The following is a 14298-nucleotide window of genomic DNA, read 5'->3' on the forward strand; positions in this document are numbered from 1 at the left end:
GGGACTACATCAAACTAAAAAGCTTCTGCATGGCTAAAGAAACCCTACTTAACACAAGAAGACAGTTAACTGAATGGGAAAAAAACTTTGCACTCAATATGTCAGATAAAGGACTGATATCTAGAATATACAAGGCACTCAGAAAGCTGAGCCACCCAAAACCAAATAAAGCCATAAAAAAATAGGGATATGAAATGAATAGAAACTTCTCTGAGGAAGACCAAAGGATGGCCAATAAACACATGAAAACATGCTCACCTTCACTCATCATTAGGGAAATACAAATCAAGACAACAATGAGGTACCACCTTACACCAGTGAGGATGGCTCACATCAAAAATAATGGGAACAATCTCTGTTGGCAGGGTTGTGATATTAAAGGCACTCTCATCCACTGCTGGTGGGAATGCCCCCTAGTCCAACACGTATGGAGAACAGTATGGAGAGTGCTCAAGGAACTCAGAATTGAGCTGCCATTTGATCCAGCAATTGCTCTCCTAGGTATCTACCCCCAAGTCGGAAGGACATTAATCCCCAAGTATGTGTGCACCCCACTATTTATTGCAGCACTCAGTATAATAGCCAAGTCTTAGAACCAACCTCGATGTCCAACAACAGATGAGTGGATCATTAAGATGTGGTATCAAGCCCAGAGAGATAGCACAGTGGTGTTTGCCTTGCAAGCAGCTGATCCAGGACCAAAGGTGGTTGGTTCAAACCCCGGTGTCCCATATGGTCCCCCGTGCCTGCCAGGAGCTATTTCTGAGCAGCAGCCAGGAGTAACCCCTGAGGAACACCGGGTGTGGCCCAAAAACAAACAATAAAAACAAAACAAAAAAAGATGTGGTATCTATACACAATGGAATTCTACATGGCAGTCAGAAATGATACAATCACAGACTTTGCAGCAACGTGGATGGACCTAGAACATATTATGTTAAACGAAGCAAGCCAGAAGACAAAAGATAAACACAGAATGATAGCACTATTCTGAAGTACCTAGAATAGGCACCAAATATATAACCAAAACCCCACAATTAAATAACAGGGTGTAACAGGATAGAAACCTCAAACACTGTAATAATCACCATATATTGGCAAGTAGAGCCCAAAACAAAGGGAAGAGAAACAACACAAAGCCAGACTACACATTGTATCATAAAGAAACCAGCAACAGCAGAAACAGCAGCATAGAACAGGTATGTAATTATTGTTTTATTACAAAGGCCCATAATAATTTACTAGGGATCTATACAGGATTACAGGTAAAGACTATGGTGGGAAATTATTGACTCCAAAGGAAACATCTCAAAACATTATGGTTGAATGCCTTAACCTTACCACATTTAAAATAACCTCTCAGTTTTTCTGCCCATTGGGATTCCTGGATACAAAGTGTGAACATCCTACGGTGGTACCTCAGTGCTGAGTCACACGAGGCACCATACTCAGCTTGCATCATGAAAATATCTGGATAAAACTCTTTTACATGTCCTTTATCTCTAGATTATGCCTTCTTTTAGGACCTGAAGTGCATGACCAGCAAGACACCGAAGCAACAACTGTGACCTACAGATTTTTACTACAGGGCCTAAGCATTGAACACGTTCAAGCAAACTAACATGCCCTTGCTCTTTTACCCTCTCTTCTCATTACTTCATATTTTTGTTGTTTTTGTTGTTTAATTGTTGGTTTGTTTTGTTCTGTTTTGTTTTCCCTTTTCTCTCTTCTTGTCTCCCTCTTCTTCCACCTTCTTCTCCTCATTACCATCAATTCAATCCATGTCAAATAAAAACCACACGGTTACCTCCTCTATAGGAAAGGAAAGAAAGCTGTTATATAGGATGCTGCGAGCAATACTGCAAAGGGTTAACACCTATATAGATAGACCTCACTAACACAATGGTTAGTACTCGAGACACGAAACCTATACATATCCAAAAGTTGATCTATTAGTTTCCTTTCCTTACAAGTACTATACCTACCTATCTTTCTGTACTCAGCATATCTCTTGCCCTCCCCACCTCTCTACATTAATATATACCTAAGCTAACTTCTGTATGTTTATATGGGGGCAGGAACACACAGAGATAGGAATCCTTCTTAAGAGACAAACCTAAACCACAAACAATCCATACCTATACCCTATATAACCCCTACCACGTACTATCCCCCCTCCCCTATCTCAGAAACCTGACAATACCTTCACCCCTTTATCCAATCCCCTGATATCCCCACCATGTTATAACTCTTTATCCTCAGTTCTTAACCCATTAGGCATCAAGACCAACCTCCTACACCAACAAACCAGTACCCAATTCCCAAGTGAAGAGACACCCACTCAAACTCACATCTCATTCCCGGCAAGAAAATATAACCAACACCCTGAATGACTCATGCAGTGTGGCCCTCCTAATCACCTCTCCCTATTGTGGACTGCGGCTTAATACCGGATTACAACACAGGGTCATCTCCCACCCTGAATGTATGTCATGTGGAACCAACCTAGATTCCAGGGAAATAGGCACCGACCGTCCAGCCTTGACTCCTGGATCCCAGACATAGAAACGACAGAGTTCTCCACAACAGCTCCAGGAACCAAATCCCCTCTAGGGCATTCATAATGCTGCTCTGACGCCAACATATGCCAATTCTAAATTGATAACCTGACAACGAGGAAATGGGAACAACTAGATCTAAGAGCAAGTTATCCTTCCTCACCAGCCAATGATAAGACAAAATCAGAAGACATGTCACCCTTTGATCTGTGCAAAAACCAAGATTGCTATATACAGATGACTGGTTTTTACAACCAGGACTAGACAGCACACATCCTGGGACCAACAACAACAACAAAGAGCTCTAACCTAGCTTTTGGTCTACAATCTGTTCAACAAACAAGATCTCCAATTCCAGAGGCCTGAGACAACCGCAAGTCAATGGGTCTTCCAGAAACATAACGAAAGACTCTATCCCAGGCTCCATCCTAGGAGCAACATAATGACCAAGAACACCAACTACAGAAGATGAATTAAAACGACACTGAAGAAGCAGAACTACTAGAACCACAAAGAAAACCTTCATCATTCCTTGAGCTGCACAGTCACCAAGATCTCTAGATACAGAGGTCTGATTTTACCATCCATGATGAAGCAGAAGTCTTCCATACACCACAAAAGCACCGAGGGAAGAGTAAATGATCATGCAAGGAGTCTATAGTTAATCCCATGACAGTATACTTCATGGGATGGGGAAACCCTGTATCTCCAAGGAAATTCCCTCTATAATATCCCTCAATAGTTACTGTGCCTATGCAGGGGGGAAAAGAAAAAAAAGGAAAAAAAAAGCACAAAATAATCATTTTTCCACATATATTTATTGATTGTTTTTTTGATGTCCTTATTTTGGTGTAGATATTGAAGTTGATGTCTCCCTTTTATTTTATATTATTTTAATCTTGTTTTTCTCTTTCTTTTTGCATTCTGGCATGATTTGAATTCAGAACCGAGACTATTGTGTGGTGCTTCTCTTTATTGATGTAGGGCTCACTGGATATTTAATTTGACATTTATTTTTGTATTGTTATGGTATTTCAATTACCTTTTTCATGTCCTCTCTCAAACTGAGGTTGATAGCCACTAGAAGGACTCCACCCATTTTCAGCATATTTTATTTTTTTTAATTTTTTTCTTATTCTTTACCCTATTCTATTGCTTTTCTTTCCCTCAAACAAAACCACATAACTCAATTTATCTACCTTAGCCTCTCAAATGGAGGGAGAAACAAGGGAGGGCACCAGGACCAAAGAGATGTATGATCACTGATAGTAAACTAGACAAAGAGGGGACCACCTATTCTAGCAGCCTGGGGGGTGATGGTGGAAGATATGGGTTGCAGAAAGGGAATGGGGAAGGGGGGAGGACAAATTTGGTGGTGGGTATTCCCCTGATTCAATGTTAATATGTATCTAAAATACTAATGTGAAAGATATGTTAAGCCACTATGATCAAAATAAAAAAAAGAAAATAATAAATATGCAGTGCATATGGCGGAGGGATTAAAGTCTTACATTATCAAAAAATATAATTGTATTATTTAAGCACTACAGTTACAGAATTGTATATAGTTGGGTTTCAGTTATAGATTGTACACCACCCTTTACCAGTACAACTTTTCTGCTACGAAGGTCCCCTGTTTCCCTCCCATCCCTACTCTCCCACCTCTCTCTCCCCACCCACTTTCTCTTTCCTTTTTTTTTTTTTTTGTTTGTTTGTTTTGTTTTTTGGGTCACACCCGGCAGCACTCAGGGGTTACTCCTGGCTCTACGCTCAGAAATTGCTCCTGGCAGGTGCAGGGGATCATATGGGATGCCGGGATTCAAACCACAGTCCTTCTGCATGGAAGGCAAATGCCTTACCTCCATGCTATTTCTCCGGCCCCTTCTCTTTCCTTTTTAACACTGTGGTTTGCACATTGTTGATGAAGGGGTGTCATGCATATTACTTTATCCCCTTTCAGCACCGAGTTCTTATCCAGACTGATCATTTTCAACTATCATAGTCTTATTAGACTCTTCTCTTCTCTAACTACACATACTGCTATTTGTGGCATGCTTCCTACCATAAATTAGTCCTCCTGATCTTCATCTCTATAGTCTGGATATTATTATCATACTGTCTTTTACTTTTCTTATATCCCATAGATGAGTAAGATTATTCTATGTTTATCCTTCTCCCTCTGACTCTTTTCACTGAGCCTAATAATCTCATGTCCATCCATGTATAAGCAAATTTCATAACTTCGTGTTTATTAATGGCTGCATAGTATTCCATTGTGTAGATGTATCACAGTTTCTTTAGTTACTCACTTGTTGGCCATCTGGGTTGTTTCCAGATTCTGGCTATTGTAAATAGTGCTGTGATGAACATATTGTTTTCCAAAAAGGCTAGAAGAGACAGCATTCACACCAGCAGTGAATAAGAATCCTTTTCTCCCACACATAAGCCAGCACTAGTTGTTGATTGTTCTTGTTCTTTTTGATATGTCCCAGGCTCTGTAGTGTGAGATGATACCTCATTGCCATTTTGATTTGCATCTCCCTGATGACTAGAATTGTGAAACATTTTTTCATTCTTTTTTTTGTTGTTGTTTTTGGGCCACACCCATTTGACGCTCAGGGGTTACTCCTGGCTATGTGCTCAGAAATCGCCCTGGCTTGGGGGGACCATATGGGACGCCGGGGGATCGAACCGCGGTCCTTCCTTGGCTAGCGCTTGCAAGGCAGACACCTTACCTCCAGCGCCACCTACCCGGCCCCATTTTTTCATTCTTTTGGCCATCTATACTTCTTCTTTGAGGAAATGTCTGTTCATTTCTTCTCCCCAGTTTTTGAATGGGTTAGATGATTTTTTTTTGAGAAGTTCTGTCAATACCTTGTATAGTTTAGATATTAGTCCCTGTCAAATAAGTTTTGGGTGAATAATTTCTCCGATTCCATAGATGGCCTTTGTATCTTTATCACTGTTTCCTTTGAAGTACAGAAGTTTCTCGGTTTGATGTAATTCCATTTATCTTTGCTTCCAATTGCTTGGACAGTGGTGTTTCCTCCTTGAAGATGCCTTTAGTCTAATGTCATAGAATGTTTTTTTTTACATTTTCCTTTATTTACCTTATGGTTTCAGGCCTGATAACTAGGTCTTTAACCATTTAAAATTGACCTTTCTGTATGGTTTTGAGAGGTCTGATTTTACTTTTTTTTGGATGTACTTGACCAGTTTACAAGGTTTTCCTTGTAAAGCAGAACAGGATTAAAGTCAGCTGGTATTCCATAATGGGAAAGGTGAAGGGAACAGAAACCCAATTGCTCCCAGCACTTCAGTATTTGCTTGCATTGTGAAGTATTAGACCTTTAAAGATAGTGCTAGGCCTGGTGTTGTATTAAATATTAACTATAAAGAGTCCTAGATAGTGGAAGGTGGATGGTGAGGCCTTTCTCAGCCCAGCCTGGCACCTCTTTTACCTGGTGGGTCTCTAGGTATCAGGGTAACGGTGAGGAAATAACTCAGGCAGTCAAATAAAGTTTAGGAGCTTTAGTAAGGCCCTAACCACCATGTGCATATCTCACTTGGCTTCTAAACTAAACAGCCTCTCATGGACCAACAAAGTGTGGTCTTCATAAGAGAGAAGTACAAGAGAGTAAGTCTAATCACACAAGCACATTTCAAACCTTTGCTCATCTGGAATGCTGTTAATTATACACAGATCAAAAAAAAAAGTCCCAGGTCCAGGAAAAGAGACTAACATTCCACTCACTGGGCAAAGGTGTCGTCATTCTTGGGGAGTGAAGACTATACTCAAATAATTCAATGGTCAGCAATTTTATTCATTTATTTTGGTTTTGGGGGCCACATGTGATAGCGTTTAGGGCTTGTTCCTGGCTCTGTGCTCAGATATAACTCATGATATTCAAGGAACTGTGTAAATGATGTGAAGGCAAGCAATCCATCCCTGTAATATATCTTTGGTTTGTTTAGTAGCTTTACAAAGTTAGGAGCAGAAAAGGCAGAGAAAAACTAGTTTAAGTATGTTTCAGGTATATATATTTAAATTTAAGAGAGATTTTTCCCATGTGCAGAGACTACGCGTTGGTCCTGGTGTTGCTTAGTGGGGCCATATTTAGTACTGGGGATTTGAACCAGGGGCATGATTGAAATAGCATGTAGGGTAGGTTCTTAACCTCCTGTGCTATCTCCCCAGCCCTCATTTCAGATATATTTCCACCAAGATTATTTCTTCCTTATTTTTTTTTTTTGAAAGGGGATCACACCTGGAGGTAATCCAGGCTTTTTTTCATCTTTTGTTCTATAAAACCGAAAGAAGCTGGGTGGATCCTAATAAGATGGAGCAGCCTTGTGGCATGCCTTGCCTGTGTATAGTCCGTTTTCCCCATCCCAACTCCTCCCTTCTGCTTCCTACTTCTCCATCAATTGGAGCACTTCATCTTCATAGCTGTCCCCCCAAGTGATTGCACATAGCTCCCTTTTCGCTTCCATATTTCCAAGACCCAAGGAGAATTTAACTACTTTTTTTGTTTGTTTGTTTTTGGGCCACACTCAATGACACTCAGGGGTTATTCCCAGCTATACACTCAGCTATACACATTCCTGGTGTGGGGGACCATATGGGACGCTGGGGGATCAAAACGTGGTTCATCCTAGGTTAGCGAGTGCAAGGCAAATGCCCTACTGCTTGCGCCACCACTCCAGCCCCAGAATTTAACTACTTTTGACCGAAGTTCAATACTCTTCCATCTTGTTCTTCTTGAGAAAAGAAGACTAAATTAAAATTTAAAAACTTTATTAAGATAATATATGTACATGGTACAAAATTCAAAAGGTACAAAAGGTATACAAAGGAAAGTTAAATCCCATCCTGCTTCCCAAAGGCCAGCAAGGCTTCCTGGTTCCTATGTATCTTCCCAGAGATACTGTAGACATAAGTAAGCACAAATGTTTGATATATTAGGTGGGAGAATACAATTAGACACATGGACACATCCCACACTTACTTTTCTCCATCCAATTTCTTTCTTTATACACAAATGTTAGTATTCCTAGAGTCTTTCCCCCCATCCCCTCCCTTAATCATGCATCTTTTGGGTCATTACATGGCAGTACATATACAATTCCTGACATATTCTGAGCCAACACACATGCATGATCTCATCTTTAATACTAGTGGCTCCCTTTCCCCAACATTCCCTCTTCTTGGGGAACAAAACATCCATAAATGTTCTTTCCTTGAAAAACTGGAAAATTCTGGTTCATTTCTGACCTCAATATTCAAGGTGAGAGTATGAAAAATCTTCTGTGAGGGAGATTCTCTAAAAGTGGTGAATGAAATTGCCTACCTATTCTCAAACTAAGTTAGATAAAAGATTTACTCTAAACTTTTGGTACTCCAGGATGTAAAGTTAGAATCTGGAGAAAAATTTTTATCCAGCTAGAATTTTCTATTCATCTGTCCTATTATTGGAAGAAAAAAAGACATTTGCCTTTGTTGTTATAATTCAAATGGTTATACATACAGACTTTTCACAAAATTGTGAGATTCAAACAATGAGATGGACCATCAAGACAGATAACAAAGGCTGCAGGCTGACCTGGTCTGGTGTGAGAAACAAGTGGTCAGCACAAGCTATTGCACATGATCTTGGAGGGAATGGTCCAGGAGAGGTGACAGCAAGGTCATGACATGGGAAGGTGTGAGCTTGGTATGCTGGATAAACATACATAATGGGCAGAGAGAGCTCTTCATACTCCTACATTGTCAAAGGAGGACACAGACAGTCCTTCACCCACCGCCTCTACTCATTTATTATGAAAAAGGGGAGACTTTCTGACAAAGTTTATGAAGTGTTTTCAGTCCATCACCATGTGCTGTTAAGAAGTAATACCTGGATCATCAGAAAAGAACCAAAAGAAAACTCAGGGGACTTGGAAGATGCATTGCATAGATATCCTGGCTAATCAGTGCCCTGCCATGGGGACTACAGGGACCGTGGGTACCTTACCCTTGAGGCTATGCATGGGACTGCTCTGTAGTATGTACAGTAACCTGTCTTGGAATCAACACTGGCCACAAAGCCTTCATAAAGCACTTCCTTAAAGTGTTCTTCATAAAGCCCTTTTCAAGCCAACTATCTGTTTCTTGAACTCAGTATAAGTAACCATTCCACATGACTGTAAAGCCTACTTCTCTTTGATACTCAACAGCACTCACCTGCAGAAGCCACAAGACTCTACCAAGTTGATAGAAATCAAGGTGGCAGAGATTTGCAGGTCACTGCACGATATCCAGAGTGACTTTCAGAAAGGCCTGATTTGGTCACTATAGATATGACGGGTCATTAGTGCTAGAGCCATGGGCACAGCGAGAGCTTTTGTGAGGTAGTAAGGGACACTTACCCACCCCCTGTTTCAGGAGGTCTGTAGGAAAAGGTGTCCTATTTGTACCAGTTCCCTGCCTTCTTCTGCTGTCAGACTCATGGAGATTGCCAAGATCTAATTTTCCACAGACCATGAACTACGGATTAGAACCCAAGTCAATTACCCTTCCCAGTGCTTATGAGCAACAAATTTGGAATCTGTCTACTCTTGTGAGAAATGGAATAGTGTGATGATGTGGCTCTCTAACACCTGGCATATTCCACAACTGCTAACAGCTGACCCCTGTCACCACAAACACTGAGGCCAGACTAAGGACACAGGTCCTAAGTGTTTCCCCAGATACCTCATAATCATCTACTTTTGGTCTGCTCACAGGAGATGCAACTGTGGTTACAACTAATGCACCCCCCATGTGCTTATGAGAAGCTCAGAAGAAGGGATACGCTGGATGGAGATAGAGGTGACTTCTGAGACACAGCCAGCCAGTCCTACTGACAAGGACCTGAGCAGCCTGGACTGAGCAGGGTCATGATTTGCTTCCAGGGCAATCTCATTCCTCTAGAAGCAAACATTTTATACGAGTTAAGGCTGCAACCCCAAACCTCCATCCTTCCCTTTGTTTTATAAGACCTGGAAAAGCCTGGGGTTTTGGCAAAATCCACAGCAGTACCCAGGCGTAACAAGAAGAAATGGTGCTGATATGTAGCCACTGGAGGCTCTGAAATAATCAGGGTACAGGGACTTCTCCTCAGCCTGTAAACCTGACTGAGAATCACATTTGGTGTCTTGACAACACATGAAGGCACCATTAGTCTGTGGATGATCTGTGGCAAATGGCTGATCAGACCGCCCTCTGTTTGAACTCAGGCTGTGTTCTGGGAATGGACACTAATGTATTTTATGAGGCCTCATGGATTAAAATAAAGGCAAAATTTATCTACTGTTACTTCCCTAATAAACACAAACACTAAACACAAACAAAACTCCTTAGAAACACATTGCCCCAACTCAATGCCTTTACTTTAAAATAAAATAAAATTGGGTCAGTCATGCCCAACAGAGCGGTGAAGTACAATATTTCCAGATCAACTATGACTTCTCTCTGCATCTCTGGGAAAAATATGCTCGGTCTATGAACTTCTCAACAATGTAACACAGATTTTTGATGTCTTGGACCAGAAGTAATTTACAATCAGACTACTGACACTTTTGCCCTGTTGTTTGGCAACGAGTTACCGAGGGCGGAGTCTAAATGTAAGGGGCTCTGGCCCAGGAGCAGCCCACCCAATGCCTTGAGGAATGAGGGGGAGAAAAACCTACCTACTGTCTCCAATGGCTGCTGTCTTTTCCAGCATCATTTTTTATTTCAAGTTTCTCTGTTCAATCCTATTTCATCACATGAATTAGGGAACTGAACATGTACCTGTCTTTGTGACTACTCTACCTTTGACTTTTTCAAGTTTTTATTTTACGGTTCAGACTTGCCAACTGCTCTATGTGACGTTTATAGAGAATGGGAGGCAAAGGCCAGAGCAGGCGTTTGGTGAATATGACTGGGCTGTTGGACTCCTGGGTTATGAGGCCTTCAGATGCCTGACCTCGAGAACCTTCCTCAATGTTCTCTAAAGCCTGCGACAGACAACTGGTCTACTATCCCGCCCTCCCTTCAGTAAACCTGGAACTGTCCCAGCTTCCTTTTGAGTTTTTATAATGTAATGCTGAGTACTGGAACCAGGGTCCAACAATCTGAGCTTTTACTCAGTCATCTCTTCATCCTCACTTGTCCTTGCCTATTCCAATGCTCTCCCCAGCAGTAAGAGCCCAAATCCTGCCTCCTGCAGGAAGGCTCCTGGTGCCCAGCATACCACAATAAAATAAAATAGTGTTAGTCATGCCTTAGGCACACTCAGACCTGCTCCTGGTGTGTCATGCCCTGTAGTGAATGCACATGCACCACATCTCCCCTCTTCCACAGGGCCTGATACAGAGGGATATGCAGCACCACTTCATGTGGCTGTAACACAAATGAGAACCAGAGCATTTAGGGCTCATTCTTACCAAAATATCTTCAACACATGGCTTTATATTTATTCAACTTTTTGGGGGGGTGGAGTTGGAACATAAATGTGGCTTGGTGCTCAGGGATCAGTACTGTTGGGGCTCAGGGAATCAATCATATATGATGTCACAGATTTGCTTCTGGGGTGGTGACATGCAAGGCAAGTGCCAACTCTGTACTACTCTCTGGCCCTGTTTTCAACTTTTGATGAAATGAAAACTTTTGATCAGATGAACTTTTGATCAGATGAAATCTGAGTAGTTTCTAAGTATCTAATCAACAGTGCTTAACTTGCATTCTAGTTGCTAAATCATGAAGCCTTCTGGTTGGCACCTCTGGTAGCCAGAACAAAAGGCAATGGAGAAAAGAGAAAGCCCAAGACCAGTACTCAAATAAGTTTGTTACTCAGCTAAAAAAGACCCAGGTGCTCAAGATCTGGGGTCAAGTGGGCTATCTATGTCCTCCAAGGCCACTTGATGAGTGGGCATCTAGGGGGCATGGGCTAAATTTTGGACTTTATCTCTCTTAGTAATTATTTCTCAGAGGTTGCTCAATTAATATTTGCTGAACAAATGGATTCCTTTTTATTCAGAGTCCATAAAAATACAGGTACCTTCATATATGCAAATGATACTGGAAAATTAAAAGTTGAATTGACATAGACAATGAACACCACCTGCCCATCTTTCGTAATTGGGTGTTATCCGAGTCACACATTTACATGGTCTGACTCCACCCACCACCACTGAGATGAAATGGAAGCAAGTGGAGAATAAAAACATCTAGGACGTAGAGATCTTTACACCTGTATCTCTCAATGGGAGCGCGCTGGACCATTTCACAGTCTGGTGGTTGATATATGGTGTTTGGAAAATCTCAATGAAGTATGCGATGATGGCTGGGAATGTTCAGGAGGCCATGGCTTTCATTTTGGAAAGAAGAATTTCATTCTTGCGACCCTCCTAAAAGTGGAGCAGAAAAAAATATGCAGAGATGTGACTACCGTAGCACCCACCCGAAAGTCAAAAGCCCAGATGGCATTAATTCCATGGGTGGCGATCTTCCTTTGGGGGTGCTCAGGGATTAATTCTGGCTCTGTGCTCAGGGATCACTCATAGTGAGGCTTGGTGGATTATATGGAGGTGCTGGGGGTCAAACCTGTGTCAGTCACGTGCAAGGAAAGTAGGTGCCTTAACCCCTGTACTTTCTCTCCAGCCCCTTCTATACTACTATTTCTTCTTTAAAAAATTTTTATTTTGGCCACACCTATTGTGCTCAACAGTTAATCCTGGCTCTGTACACAGGATATACCTGTGTAAAGAGCCCTGGGAGGGGGGGTAAGCAGAGTGGTCATGGCAACACAAGGACATGAGGCCTGAATTTTGCAGTGAAATGCCCTAGGCTGTCTATCACCTGTGAGGGCTGATGACATTTCCTGCAATCTACTAGGATGCTATTTGGGAAACCACAGAATGACTCTGTCTTTCTGTCTTAAGAAAATACAGAAACAATTGTTTAGTTATTTATTCTAAGAAAAATGGGGAAAGGGCTATGGCAACAATAAAGTGGGTAAGGTGTTTGTTTGTCTTGTAAGTGGTTGACCCAGATTTAATCCCAGCACTCTATATGGTCCTCCAAGCACAGCCAGTAGTAATTTTTGAGTGCAGAGCCAGGAGTAACCCAAGCATTGCTGGATATGGGTCAAAATTCAAAAAAGAGGGTGTTTTTGCTACCAGAGAGATAGTACAGAGGTATAGCACTTGCCTTGCATGTGCCTGACCACAATTTGATTCTTTGACATCCCACATAGTCCCTAAATTCCACCAGGAGAGCTTCCTAAATCAAATCACCAGGTATGACCCATAAAAACAAGAAAAAAAAAATAAAGGGGGAAAGATCCCTTTCCCTATTTTCTTCCTCCTAAAGACTTTTCAGTGCCCACTAATGTGCTCATATAGCCCTGGCAATGAGCTTGCTTGCCAATGATAATATATACAAAATATTCTTTGAAGAAATGTGCTGTTGGCATCCATCAATGCCAGGCAGATTTTCTGGGGAAAAAAAAAAAACCCAAAACTGTGCTTCAGAGAACATTAGTAGGCATGCTATTATGATTCAGGTAAGTGCAGAGTAGACACTGCTTTCTGATAAGGCTGGTGATTAACTAACTCATGGACAATTCGGCCAATGGATTTTAGAGATAATCCAATGGCTCTACCCAAAGAGGCATTGATATCTGAGGAGGCTAGGAGTCAGGAATGGGGACATGACTTAACACCTACATGGATTCCCTGATTGAACACCAGTGATTATGGGGTACACCATCTCTGCAAAAGAGAATACTGAGATGCTAGACACTGGGGTCTGAACAAAGGCACTGTGCTAGACATAAAGAATAATAACTGTGGCCCACAGATGGGGGACCAAGCTACAGTGAGAACTGAAGACATGGGAAGAAGATGCAGCAGGTAGGAGAGTAACGGGCAGCTGCACAGAGGCTTCTGGGAGGAGACTTTTCTCTTGTGCTTCTGCCACTATTTTTCTGCCACAGATAAATTCTGACCTGGGACTGCAACAGAAAAGCAGAATAAATCTTGCTGAAGACACAAAGAGGGATTTGGGGTGGGGCACAAGGCAGGCTCTGCCACCAGCAACTAAACATTCATGGTGGCCCCAAGTTACCTTATAGGACCTTATAAAAGAACTGTATGTATTTTTTTTCTTTTATTCTTTTCAGTCATACTGGTGGCACTCAGGGAGTTATTCCTGGTTCTATTTTTAAAAATCATTCTTGGCAGGCTTGGAACATATGGGAATGCCAGGAATCAAACTTGTGATGGTGATATACATGGCCACTATATCACTCTATTATTGCTCTGCCACACAAAAAAATTTTTTTGGTGGGGGGCACACTCAACAGGGCTCAGGAGTTACTCTTTGCTCTGCACTCAGGAATCACTTCTGGCAGTGGAACAGGGGACCATATGTGGTTACGGAGATTGAACTTGGGTCAGCAGCATGCAATTCAAGTGGTCTACCCAATGCAACTACCTTTCTGGCACTAATGTCCAATTTTCTGTTAAGTAAAATGTCAAAATAAAAAAGAAGAAAGTAATGGACTACTTACATGTGTATTTTTTTAAGTAAATTATTTCAACAAAATCTATCTCATTGTCTAAAGAACATAATATAGCCTCCCACCCCTTTCTTCTGATTTGCTTTGGTGTAAAGGAAATAGACACAGGCAAATTCTTCTGGCCCAGGGGTCTGAGCTGGCTCTGAAGGACCCAA

The 14298-nt window shown here is 41.6% G+C and overlaps 1 protein-coding gene across 1 annotated transcript in view; it reads right to left on the reverse strand.

Annotated features, from left to right (window-relative positions):
- Window positions 1–11567: 11567 nt before the first annotated feature.
- The window catches only part of CCDC93 (coiled-coil domain containing 93), a 106996-nt gene continuing 104265 nt past the window's right edge, over window positions 11568–14298 (reverse strand). Inside the window, exon 23 of the mRNA XM_049773143.1 lies at window positions 11568–11969. Within this exon, the coding sequence (XP_049629100.1) occupies window positions 11916–11969 (54 nt within the window). The 3' untranslated portion in view covers window positions 11568–11915. The remainder of the gene's footprint in view (window positions 11970–14298) is intronic.

Source organism: Suncus etruscus, chromosome 5 (assembly GCF_024139225.1).
Source record: "Suncus etruscus isolate mSunEtr1 chromosome 5, mSunEtr1.pri.cur, whole genome shotgun sequence".
In the NCBI taxonomy this organism is placed as follows: domain Eukaryota; kingdom Metazoa; phylum Chordata; class Mammalia; order Eulipotyphla; family Soricidae; genus Suncus; species Suncus etruscus.